We start from the raw sequence: 13,898 nt of genomic DNA, 5'->3' as shown, positions 1-13,898 counted from the left end.
CCGGGTGAGTACAGTGGCGCCGCAATCTGCGATTGCTCCGCTTGTACTTCCTGAGCTTGCGGTGGCTGGTCGAAAACACGGAGGCGTGCAACTGGGAGTCAAATATACCACAAGAATACCACGTGCTGAAAGGGCTCGGCAGCGTTATATTGCCGCGGAATTTTTTTCTTATCGGGGAAGGAATTCGTTCTCGCCGGCAGCTCCGAGAGGCCAGTGCCAGAGTAACCTGAGACCAGTCATCGTCTTTTCCTTTCGGAACGGAGCAGTCCCCGGCAATTAAATAAAAAGAATTCAGTTTTGTTCGGCATATGAATGAATCTTGAGTGCCTACGCGTCACCGTATAACGTGGTTAAGTTTTTTTTTTTTTGCGGTTTTGTGACGTCGCGCGACAGATCGGGGAAGTGAGCGCAGCCTGAGAAACTTGGCCAATAGTGGAGGACTAAGGACGAAAAACGCATATAATCGGAATGAATTGTTATTATTTCGTTCGCCCTAATCATGCGTTATCTTGTGTACGTGTCACAGCAGACGGAGTTTTTTTTCGCAGTTTTCGGTGACGCGAGTCAGACAGCTGAAGGGGGCATGGTCCGGGAATTTTCGGCCAATCGTCAAGGGCCAATGGCAGAAATTAAATAGAAGCAGATTGGAATTACTTTATGTTAGCGCACCCTAGTATACATCATGTAGGAATACACCTCACACTTAATAAATACTTTGAACACAGCAATTAATGAAATTTGGAAACATGTCGAATTGTTACTTCGTACAAAATTTTACTTCAACAACGGTACGCGGGTCACACAACGCTCAAGATCCATCACGTCGTCTGAAACTAACGACAGTGTTCTAGTTCCCAAGCGAGCGGAAGTGTTTTTGTGAAACGTTTACGTTACCACATGTCTAACCAATGCATGCATCTTACTTGGCGAATTTTCTGACAATGCTGACTTTGGAAACGTCACTTACTGAAAGGCGCCACCAGTGCTATGTGGCGTGTCAAGAACAAGGGGACGTCGCAGTGTGTAATGAACGGCTGTCGAAACCGAGAACATGTATATCTGATCTTCCGAAGGCGTGTTGTCATCGACTGAGCCCAGATTTGGATAACGTAACACGACTTCCCGATCTCGTAACAACAAAGTAATGCCATCAGCATACGCTGATACTTTTATGCATCCTGGGGCGCTATAACGTAAAACTATTCCAAACTTTTCTATTCCAATTCTGAAACCAGCCTTCCGGGATTGGTCAAAAACCTTTTTGGGCCACCCCCACTTCACCTGTCTGTCACGCGACGTCACGAAAACCGCGATAGCTCCCTATCTGATATGACGTGTACACACTGACTATGCATTATTTGACCGAACGCAAGAAAAATAGTTATTTTTGATTCGACGCCTTTTCGCCATTAACCTTCGGCTATTGGTCAACAGTTTTCGGGCTGCACCCACTTCACCTGCCTGTCATGCGATGTCACGAAACCGCAAAAACTCACCGCGCCAAAGTGACGTGTACGCGTTAAAGATGCATTAATATGCTGAACAAAATTGAATTTTATTCTGAATAGCCGCAGGCTGCCCAGTTCCGAAAGGAATAAAAGATGGCTGCCGCCGATCGCTCAGGCACTGGCTGCTCGCACTTGACAGAGAGCATGGGCTTAATTGCGTGCAATAAAACTTTTTGCGTGACCGTGTAACGTTCGTGGCCGTTCTGGCAACTCTTCTTTACTGAGGATTAGCTTTAGCGTAATTTATAAGCTTCCGTTGCAGGCCGCCGCGATTGTCGACGAGCCAACGCAAGCTATGTAAGGTAAACCGGACCAATCACAGACGCCGGCACCACCCTCTTCATCCGGTTATCGATTGTTAGTGCAGTTGCTCGGCCCCATCGAATTCCTCTCCACTTGAGCGTGCTCCTCGCCTCTTGTGAGCCAATTAGATAAGCCAAGCCGCTCAGTGCAGGCAATGTTATTTGTTTTTCAAGCAAACAAAACTGATCTCCTATGAACGAGGAGAGCGTTTGATTGGTCTGTTGAGACAACCCGGCGGGTGACCGCCCGATGATTGCGTCGGCGGTTACGCAAGTTTGACGTCAGGAGATTGGAATAAAAACACATTGGAATAGTTTTACGTTATAGGGCCCCTGTTCGCTGCATAGAAAGTACTCTTATAAACGGGCTCTCACTAAAACGCTTTAACAACGAGTCAATCGCAAGCACGAATACAGGTTACAAAGGAAAGCTCTGCCACATTTCCCTTCGCTACGTGCCAAAAGGCTATTAAGTAATAGCTCCCATTGTTCCCAGGTACAATATGCACAGCATGCTTACAAACACTTTGGGGAAGTTATACCTTTGTAGCACCTCAAATGTATACGGGTGTTCTGAATTATGGTTTTCATATATTCGAATTACAATACAACGGTACCATGTCTCCAGCCTGTGCGCAAGCTGTATTTTACAAATTTTCTCAGACTTTTAACTTTGAGCAACTGAGTTAGATCAATAACGCACATGCGCTAGGTGGAAGGCCTACAAGGATGAGGATGTATGCTTTTTCCAATGACTCCGCCACCAATTCGAACAACAATTCGAAGCTATCATCTCCGCGGCTTGGGCGCAAGTCGAACTTGACGCATTTGAGAGCGCAGGCGTTCCAGCGTTTAGCGTCGGCGTCGCCCCTCGGCGATCGAGCGCATCAAAGGATGAAAGAGCGAACGCGGAGCGCAGTGGCGGATGAAAGACGGCGAAAAACAGCGCCACACTGTGACTCCATTGTCAACCTTCCTGCCACCAGACACCCGGATCAGAGAAGTCAACGTCGACGTACCTGGCGCTTTCCCACCTTCCCAAGATTGTTGCTACATTCTTACCTGTGTCGATCGCTTTACTCGCTGGCCAGAAACCTTTCCTATGCGAGATATCTCTGCTGAGACCGTCGCAAAGGCAATCCTTGCAGACATGGATTGTACGCTTCGGAACACCATACAGCATCACAACAGACTGCGGACGCCAGTTTGGGTCTTCCATCTTCGAGGAACTTCTCGCTCTCTGTGGCACACATTGGATTCGCACCACTGCGTACCACCCAGCAGCTAACGGCCTGGATGAGCGAATGCATAGGCAGCTCAAACCTTCTACAACTGCCTACGGAGGAACATGTCGGTGAACCGAAGTCCTGCTAGTTATTTGTATTGCCTTAACGCGGAAAAGTCACTTGAAATGTACAAGCGCTGAGTTGCTCTATGGCACAACCCTTCGCCACCTTGGCCAATTTATGGAAGCGAGCAAAAACTAGCACTTGCCCGATCCTCTCCTTTACGTGTCACGCTTGCGGACTATGATGCACAGCCTCCACCCCACGCCGACCCGAGCGAAGAACACTCTTGTCTCCGTGTCCGAATTTGGCAATGGAACTGCCGTGGGTACCGCAGGAAGAAAGGGCTGCTGGCACAATTGATCGCTCATTCCTCAAAACCACCAGGGGTCATAGCCCTACAAGAGCCCGGTACACGACCAACACTACATGGCTACGAAGAATACCACACAAGTCAAGACGGCAAGTGGAAGGTAGCCACACTAGTAGACAGAAACATCACAACCATACAACACAAACCCATAGACGACGTGGACGTACTACATGTACTTCTCGAAATAATATACAAAGGCAACCAGAAACAGAGCGCCTTCGTACTCAACATTTATTGCCCCCCTAGCCAAAGGCGGGCAAACATAGGAAAACTTTGGGGACACCCTCCGCCTCGCTAAAGACAGTACCCTGGTAATCATGGGCGACTTCAACGCTCAGAACACCCTGCGGCGGTACCAGAGGCAGGATTGGAAGGGTCTCCAGCTACAAACACTAATTGAACAGTGTCACCTCACACTCATCACAGACCCGAACATACCGACGAGGGAAGGGAACAGCGTAACACGCGACACCACTCCCGACCTCGCCTTCATCACTCAAACCACTCGAGCCGAATGGCTCAACACACTCGAAAACCTAGGCAGCGATCACTTCATATTAAACATAACACTACAGACTGGACGCCTACGCAGGCAGATCGGCACAGCTAAACTCACTGACTGGCGAAAAATCAGGGAAGCAAAAGAACAGGACGCCGACACAATCACGAATCTGGAAGATTGGTGTGACAACCTCCGTCGACATAAACAGCGCCACACAAAGGAAATCGCAAGAACGGAGGAGACCCCAGAGGTGGATCCCCACTTACTACACCTGTGGGATGCGAAACGGGGCCTTACCCGCCGCTGGAAAACACAGAAATATAACAGGAAACTGAAGACGCGCATAGCACAAATAACAGCGGAAGCAGAGGAATATGCCATGCAACTCGCTTCCGCGAACTGGTATAGATTCTGTGACTCCTTTGGTGGCACGCTGGACACGGCCAAGACGTGGCACATCCTCAAAGCCATCCTGGACCCCACCAAAACCAAAGGAGAAAAACACAGGGCTCTGGAACGGTTACTACACACCTACCCAGGCAGCCAACCAGACCTCATCGATGCCATCAACACCAAGTGCTAGGAGATCCCACTCCCACGCAACCATGTAGAACACCCTACACAGGACAACCCAACCCGCTAATGGACGAACCTATCACCGAAAATGAAATGAGAGCGGTCATCGCAGCCACCACCCGTAACACAGCGGCGGGCACGGACCAGATCACAAATTCGATGATCAGAAACCTGAGCGACAAGTCTATCTCTGCGCTCACGGCTTTTCTCAACAAACACTGGGAACAAGGTACGGTACCGGCGATGTGGAAACACGCACGAATAATCATGATCCCCAAACCGGGCAAGAAATTGGCAATTGAAAACCTCAGACCCATATCGCTCACGTCCTGCCTCGGCAAGGTGTACGAAAAAATTATGAACACGAGACTACAGAGAAACTTGGAAGATAACAAACACTTGCCGGACACCATGTTCGGTTTCCGCGCAGGCCTGTCCACACAAGTTGTGCTACTCCAAATCAAGGAAGAAGTCCTCAGCAACGTTTCCCGCTGCGGCGAACACGTCCTCCTAGCAATCGACATTAAAGGGGCTTTCGACAACGTCAGCCACCAAGGAATCCTAGAAGGGCTGGCCAACATCAACTGCGGCGTGCGAACGTACAAGTATGTTCAGAGCTTCCTGAGCCACCGCACGGCGGAGCTGAAGATGGGAGAGATCCAGACCCCAGTCTACCACCCTCCCAACAAGGGAACACCACAAGGTGCTGTCATCTCTCCCACGCTGTTCAACGTCGCCATGATCGGCCTCGTAAGCAAATTGCAGGACGTAGCAGGTCTGCGGCACGCAATCTACGCAGACGATAAAACACGCTGGACCACAACAGGGTCCCTCGCTGAAAAAGAAAAACGCCTGCAAACTGCAGCAAATCTTATCCAAGAATACGTCAGCCAACGGGGACTACAATGCTCGCCCGAAAAATCTGAGCTCCTACGAGTCTGGCGAGGCCGGGGTAACCACGCAGTCCCCACAGACCCAACAAGAAGACTCGAGGTACGCCTCAACGGGGGCCTCATACCAGAGAAGCCATTGCTGGGGGTGCTGGGCATGTGGTTGCAGTCCAACCAGCGCGCTACACACACCCTTACACTCCTCGAAACCAGTGTCAAGGCGATATCACGCATGATCTCCCGCGTGACATCCAAGAACAGAGGAATGAAGGAAAGGGACACCCTCCGATTGGTCAGTAGTCTGGTGGTGAGCAGAATCACATACAGCCTGCCTTACTACCACCTCACACAGTCCGAGACGAAGCAGGCCGACATACTTTTGAGGATGGCGTTCAAGACCGCTCTCCGCCTGCCGATGAGTACATCGACTGAAAAATTATTGGCGCTAGGGTTGCACAACACCCTCAGCGAACTGACAGAAGCCCATTACGTCTCGCAACAACAGAGATTAGCGCGGACTCACACGGGCCGGCAGGTCCTGCAAACCTTGGGGTTCCCAGCAATAACAACACGAACCCAAGAAACCTGCTTAATACCTCGTCACGTCCAGGACAGGTTTCACGTTGCCCCGATACCACGCAACATGGACCCTAACCTACACTCCGGCAGGAGGAGAGCAAGGGCCCAGTACATGGAGAAAGCGTTCGGGTTCAATACCACGGCCCGTTTTACGGACGCCGCCATGTATGGGATGAACAACAAGGGCGCAGTGGCAGTGGCATGCGACCACCGAGGCCACGTTACCTCCGCTGCATCGACCCGCCCTTGCACGATCACGGAAGCTGAAGAGATGGCCATCGCGTTAGCCATCCGCGAGGGCCTACACGCAAACCAACCACTGACGATCCTCACGGATTCCCAGCAGGCCTGCTGCAACTTCCTACAAGGAAGAATTGGAAGACCTGCTGCACAAATCCTAGCCCGAATACTTAAGGAGGACCCTGAGGACTTCACCACCCAAACCATCATCTGGATACCGGGCCACACTGGCATCACGGGCAACCTGCAGGCCGACAGAGCAGCTCGAGGATTCGTACATAACCGAGCACTCATCACGCCGGCTGCAGAAGACCCGGACCCTGTCGACCTCGAGTATTCAGCCATCGTTAACTACCACAGAGGGCGTCGCTTGCGATATCCACCACCCCATCGAAATCTAAAGACAGAAGATGCCGCTGCCTGGCGTAGGCTCCAGACAGGCACTTACACGAACCTACACATATTACATCGGATACACCCCACAGCCTACAGGGACGAATGCCCATGGTGTGGGGCCACGCCAACCCTATACCACATTACGTGGGAGTGCACACTACAAAACATAGAACACCTAGACACGAACACCACGAGGGAGCAATGGGAGGCACTGCTGTCCAGCTCAGCCCTCGACGACCAGCTCAAGCTGATAAAGAGAGCTGAGAAGATGGCAAGAGCCAGCGGAGCCCTGGACTAAGGGCCCCGACCATTAGCGGTTTTCTGATTATTCTTTTTATAAAGTTTATCTATCTATCTATCTATCTATCTATCTATCTATCTATCTATCTATCTATCTATCTATCTATCTATCTATCTATCTATCTATCTATCTATCTATCTATCTATCTATCTATCTATCTATCCGAATACTTGACTAACAGCACCCACGCTTTCATGTGCCGCGATGCTTCGAGCAACCCCTTCAGCCACCACACGACGGCCTGTTCAAAGTACTTGTCGCAACCCGGACCCTTCCACAATTGAAATTCTTACGCGATCCGAAGTCATCTCCGTAGGCCGACTAAAACCAATGCAAGTAGAGCAACAACTCAACCACACCGACACCGAGTAATGAACAAGATTCACACACATGTGCGATACGAATTCAGGAAGAACTGTGCGTCAACCTCAGCGGCTTGGGACATGACTCACTATTAACCAATACTTGTGCAGTCGACGTCCTTGCTATAATATACTTGTCTCTTCATATTTAGGAGGAAGGAGAGTAGTGTGGGAGTACACAGTTTCGGTTCAGCAAGCTTCTGTTTCGCCTCCGGCGTCTGGCAACCACTAGTGGCCCCTGTACGCCGCCGGAGGGCGCCGATTAAAAAAGAAATATACAGATCCTACGCACTGTGGGAATCGATGCAAGCGAAGCTTTGTTTGCTGTTTGCTTTGAATGACGATAACTCGCAGTGACATTGGAGGTGAATGTGTAATTTCTTCAGCGTTTAGTCCAATACGAGAGGGGTGAGTTGATTTTAAACGTTACCTTGCGTTCACCACTGCTGCTTGTCTGCGTAGTCCGCAGAACCCACAGGGACATGTATATGTTTGCTTGAGGCGTTGTTGTGCGTTATTGTTCATAATTTCTGACAGGGTTGAGCATTATCATGGCCTCACATGGTACATCGCATCGGGACAAAAATGTTAAACTTTAATTTAATTGTGAGCTGTACGTAATTCGATTAATTATTATAATTGTGTGTACACACTGCATACATACATTCGCGGTCTGCAACAAGTTTCGATGAGTAGCGAAGACACTCCTGTTTCGCGCGACGCTTATTTCGGGCCTGGGTGTCCTCGGCGCTGAGTGCACGCTTGTAGCCATTTTGCTCGCGTATGTTTACGTGCTCCTTCTGCATAAGTGGCCAGGACGCTATTGAGATCCGAGCTCCAAGCGCTGTCTTCAGGCTATGGACGATTGTAGTGTGTACACTATCGCAGCCCAGCACGCGACCTCGACAGTCCAACACCTGACCTGCATTTGTGTCGCATAGGACAGCTAAAGTCCCTAGATTTTTCTGCTCTTAGAGCAAAAAAAAAGATATCTAAGAACTACAATTAAGGAAAACAAGCAAACACGTGCCAAACGCACAAACTGTGAAACGCTGTCGCGGTGGGCCCGGCCGGGGCGTAGGGATGCGCCAAGGCGAGCGCCATCTGGTAGTGTGGCACGAAACCCAGCAGCGCGCGCGAGGAAGATCTAGGATGACCTAGGGTCGGGGAGCCTACATGCAAGCTCTGTTCTAGGGTGGTGACACCCTTTGTAAAGGCACTTGCCACCGCCAGCTAAATTGACGGGTTAAACTTTCCGAAAAAAAATATAAGACGCGGGACAAAAAACGGTGAGAGACCAGCCGACCGATCACGTTTCCCGCAAACCCTTGGTGACGTGAAAATAATTAACTTTTTTAGAAATAAGCATTGCCCTCAGCAGCCAGAGACATATAGCGTGTCCGAGCGCAGTGCACGGCACGTGCACATTTTAGTTAAACAGGGTAGTAAGGACGGTCCTTATCAGAGCACGTTTCGACAAACACCCCTTTACAGATTATGAACAAGTGGAAGGCAACGACAATGCTTAATGCAGTTCATATTCTTGGCGTGAGATAATACTACCACGAGCACGCCACGGTGCCTTATAACTCGTTGCTTTACACGTGTTTTTCGTTCTTATCGGTGACAACGCTTGTGTGGTTGACCAGGCGTACGTGAAGAAACTTTTCAGCAATCAAATGTGCTGACCGCCTCCCATGCCAGTTGTTCAGCCTCTCTGGGCAACATAGAACGGGCGAGTCTTCCACATAGGCTGTCATAATGAGGATGAACACTTCGTCAATGCTTCTCCGGTAGAGATGATGCACACTTTTTTGTTTTAAAAACACTAATAATTTGGTATAGGAGTACCAGAAATTCAGGGTCTAGGCAATGAAGACCAATTATTTCTTGGTGTTTTATCAACAATACATATAATTATCTTTATTGGTCCTCCAGAACAACATATATGCAACATACATACTCACTGATGAGCTTTACTGAGTAACCACCAAGGTATGTCACTTGCAAAGTGGCACAAATCAGTGCACCATTGTCGCCGAGCCGGATTCAAGGTGTAAGAGAGATAGTATCGCTAAAGAAAGTGCCGTGCTTGAATGCGGTTAAACTAAGTTTGTCGAGCAATAGCACGGTTTTGCTTGCTTTAGGAAAGTACACAGACGCTGCTCGGCACCGTCAGTGACTACAGGCATCTACAATTGCACCACAAGATATCACGCAGACGTTCCTCGGCGCGGCACCAGCAGCGAGTGAATTGACCTTCATGCCGCGTCTCGCTTCAACGCGAACTAAGCGTCGAAAGCACAGCGCGTACGAAGCTACCAGCACTCGATCGGCGCTCTTTGTACACGTCGCAGATCGCTTTCAAGACATGGGCGCCCACAAGGCGTATGCGGCAGCCGCCGGTAGTGGCACGCTAAGTCCCAATTTGACCTTGTCGGAGCTTGAAGGTCACATTTACGGAACCAGGCGTTTTCTGGGTTTGCACCTAAAAACGTAGAGCTATCGCTCTAAAAAATATTTTCCTAATTATACTCCTTGTGGCAACATGCCTTGCTTGTAAAACGCGGAATTTCAATAGATGTTGACAAGTTGGCTACAGAACATAGAGTTTCCCTGCGACCTCTGTAAGGATAATATGATTTGCAGAAGCACTGTGCGATGTCTTCGACACTGGCTGTTATAACCGCGATAAGGGACGAAAACCTCAACCAGCTCAATCAGCGATAATTTACGCGCTTTCCTCTGAACACGCCTCTCTGTGCGCAATGGTAACAAGCGGCAGGGTAAGGGGTTAGAGTTATCGTATATTGGATGGAGCCTATCTAAAGGGTACCTATACAGTAACTCTAGCAGGGGTCGGTGGATAGTGCCACCGGAGAGCGGTGGTGCCGGTGGAGAACATTCCATTTCCGAAGACCGGGGGACAATTAGGTTCGCCTATTTTCCTTATGTCAAGCGCTCGGGCGAGATTAAGACAATTCTTTCCGTAGAGAATTGTCTTTAGGTCACTGGTTTCAGGACGAAGATAATATTTTAGTTTGGAACAACGATATTTTTTTTTTCGATTGACTCAGCACTTATAAAAAAAGGCAATGTCACTAAGCTGTTAGTGGACTACGGCTGGCTCGGCTCTCTTTCAGACGTGAATGGCAAGTGCATGGCGTTTTTGCGGGCGGAGCTTGTTTGTATGTTTTAGGTTGTCGCCGACTATAAGCTTTGTCAATGTTTTCAATGTTGCCCGGTTACCTGCATCCAGCCTTTCAATGGCGATGAAAATTGCGTCGGGAAGGCGTCCAGGTACTTGCGGATGGCGCCGAGAGGCAGCGTCGGTTTGAATCCCTCGGCACCGAACAGCGACCAGAACGGTTCCAGGTGCAACCGCTGCAATATGGCCACCGCCTCGATTCGGGCGGCCGGATCTATCCAAGGCGCCGCGTCGGAGAGCAGCTGCTGGGTGGTGTTGCGCAAGTCTTCGAAGATGGCGTTGACGGTGCTCAGCAAGGGCGGCTGCAGCTGTTCACGGACCCTCCACACGAAAAGCCACTTCTGGAAGCGGCTCTCGGTGAACGAGTAGCAGTTGCGGGGCCTGAAGCGAGCCACGGCTTCTATGTTGCCGAACGTGGCGACGGCGGCGGCGTACGAGTTGGCGTACGAGTAGTCCTGGATGAAGCGCCACGCGACCTGCTCCAGTATGGCTGCATTGCTGAACCTTGAGGGCAGAATGAGGAGGAGAAACGCGTCACAGAAAGAACTTGCGGCGGGGCTATAGCTATAGGCTTTAAGTGGATCATTCCTTGGTACCACAATCATACCCGGATTTGAAGGCCGTTGCACGCGAATTTTCTTACGTCTAAAACTGACTGCTCCGTCAATATCACCCACAGGTTCATGGAGACTTCTACTTGCGTAGAGCATATAGTGTACAATCTGGACCGGCCCTCTTTTGGAGTCGGAGGCTCGCAGAGCCAGAGTTAGTTTAGAGAAAATATTAAAAAAAATTAAATTATGGGGTTTTACGTGCCAAAACCACTTTCTGATTATGAGGCACACCGTAGTGGAGGACTCCGGAAATTTTGACCACCTGGGGTTCTTTAACGTGCACCTAAATCTAAGTACACGGGTGTTTTCGCATTTCGCCCCCATCGAAATGCGGCCGCCGGGGCCAGGATTCGATCCCGCGAGAGAAAATATTCGGGAACACCGATGAACATAGGTGGGTAGCTAGAGTGCCCAGATATCTTAATACCTGAGAGACCCGGAACAATGTAAGAGCTAAGAAAGCTTCGCAATCACACATACACTAAAAGAAGGTGAGAAAGAGATGGTAAACTTATTGCAAAGGATGAAAACGATGAGAATGAGGAGATGAGGATGTTCAAAGTATTTTACGAAGACGGCAAAGACAAAGCCAAGAAATAATATTTTTACGATAACACAAATGGCAGTGCCTTGCTTTAGGGTGCCTGAACTGACTACTTGAGCACGAGAAACGCACAGGAGCAAATATTTGCAACATCGTGACACCTGGGAGTGCTGCAGAAAAAGAAGTTCACAGACGATTCCGATACTCCTTAATCCGACATTTGAGCGCAGCTCTATACGTGTTTTGATTTCGCGATATATTGGCTGGCGCAGGGATGTTTCCTTTCACTAAAAGGGAGGGGGGGACCTAAGAGCGCCACGCGTGTAATTCACACTGCGGCTCGTTATGTCCTGCAAGAAGTCTGGCCCTCGATTTTATGACTTAATTCATTACCAAGTGTGCAGCAGGCTTTCGCCTTCAAGTGTTACAGGTAATGTAACATGCTGCCGAACTTCTTTTTAAATCACTGGCACTTTCGGTACTTTACACCTCAGGAACACTATGCGAATGCACAGCATTGAAGAAATAAAGTGCACACTAGGTTGACGAGCAATTTGTATTGTGAAAAAAAACCCCATCAAAACGAAGTAGAGCGAAAAGTGCAACAGTGTAATAAGGTAGTCTCGAAAAAGAAAAGTCGCCGTTTTTGAGAGCTCTGATGTTCCGTTCCCCACATAAGTATGAGACACGCAATACCTCTCGAAGAGGTTGTTGGTCACGGTGCTCACAATCTTGTCGACGAGCAGCAGTTTGTCGTCCGGTGAGAGGCGGTGCGGACGCAGGTGTTCATTCAGGTAGTCCAGCCAGCGGTGGCTGCTCACGTTCGGAGTGAGCTGGTCGAGGTGGGCTAACCGCAGCTTCATGATGACGCGGTTGGAGCTCGCGATGCCATCGGTGACGGCGCGAACCCACGCGTCCTCGTCGGCCACCAGGTCCCGCAACTGGGCAAGCGGCGTGTCTCCGGCCCCGTACAGTCTGTACATGGAACGCACGTATTCTAGCCGCTTGCCGTAGGCTTTGGAGTAGTTGAGCCACTTGGCACGGTGGACGCTGACCTCGCTGTAGGCCATGTGTAGGCTGTACCTGCACTCAAAGGGTGGAGTCCGTGCGTATAGGAACGATTGGGAAACCTGGGACAACTGGCACGAAACGCACTTTTACCGTGAGTAAAATACAACCCAAGCGTAAAAACGTATGCGCAATACACATCCCTGATGCCTGTCGGCTGCGGATGAGAAGCGGCTTTTCAATAAGACTTTTATTGAGGAAGTTCACGGGGACCGCTAAACGTTAGTAACGCGACAGCATTAAAGACCCCGTGTCGCAAAAAATCCGATATCGCATCGGACGTCGCCTAGCGAAAAATAATTCTGACCCGCTAACAGGCAGGCCATCCGAGTGACGCAGAGGCGTTGCTGAACTAATTTAATTCCTGAAAGTACCATGCGTCAGAAAAATCGTAAGGTAGAATCTAAACACAATTTACAGGCAGGACTGCATCGGCCTGTAATATGAATATACGAGAAGACATACTTCTGTTACGCGGAAACACAAACACATTTTCCAACGTTTCTACTATTCATAGGGGCGTCATGGCCTCCAAGATTGGCGCGAGCCAATTTTGGAGGCAATGGAGCAGCGCGTCCGTTTCCTTGCGACACCTCCAAATGGCACTCGCCTCCACAGCATTGCGTGTCATTTCTAGCAGAACGCTCACCTTCGTGAACAGCATTTGGCGCCAGCGTTTCCCGGTAAACATCACAGTTACATAAGCAGCAGTTGCCGGGAAGCGTGAGGGATCTTCGAATGCTATGGCGTGCACTGTTAAACGCGGAACTCAAGCGTCCTCAAATTTTTTCGCGTATAAAGGGACATGCGAAAGAACACACACACACACACACACACACACACACACACACACACACACACACACACACACACACACACACACACAGGATTGAAATGACATGGCATAAAGATTATATACTTAAGGCCAAAGTGGGTTAACCTGTGTGGTAAAGTCGAATGCCTCTACAGCGGAATCACCGGTACAACGAAGGATTCATTATGCCCCGGTCGACTTCCTATATTTAGCATAAAGGCCTCGACAACAAAGACTACTACGACGGCTTTGCCTTTACAACGAACAAATTTAGGCGTCCCCATAGTTGATAGACTAGCTCGGAAAGCTGGCCCCAACTTGTCGCTCATCCGAGG

General features: G+C 49.6%; 1 protein-coding gene across 2 annotated transcripts in view; it reads right to left on the bottom strand.

The window, feature by feature from the left end:
* The window catches only part of LOC135921264 (membrane metallo-endopeptidase-like 1), a 30,571-nt gene that overhangs the window by 6,837 nt on the left and 9,836 nt on the right, over positions 1 to 13,898 (bottom strand). For both annotated transcript variants that reach the window (XM_065455585.2, XM_065455577.2), the window contains 2 exons: positions 12,378 to 12,764; positions 10,565 to 11,027 (listed from right to left, as the gene is read on the bottom strand). In XM_065455585.2, the coding sequence (XP_065311657.1) occupies positions 10,565 to 11,027; positions 12,378 to 12,764 (850 nt within the window). The remainder of the gene's footprint in view (positions 1 to 10,564; positions 11,028 to 12,377; positions 12,765 to 13,898) is intronic.

This window comes from Dermacentor albipictus, chromosome 8 (genome assembly GCF_038994185.2).
Source record: "Dermacentor albipictus isolate Rhodes 1998 colony chromosome 8, USDA_Dalb.pri_finalv2, whole genome shotgun sequence".
Lineage (NCBI taxonomy): Eukaryota > Metazoa > Arthropoda > Arachnida > Ixodida > Ixodidae > Dermacentor > Dermacentor albipictus.
This window is presented reverse-complemented; position numbering and strand designations above follow the sequence as displayed.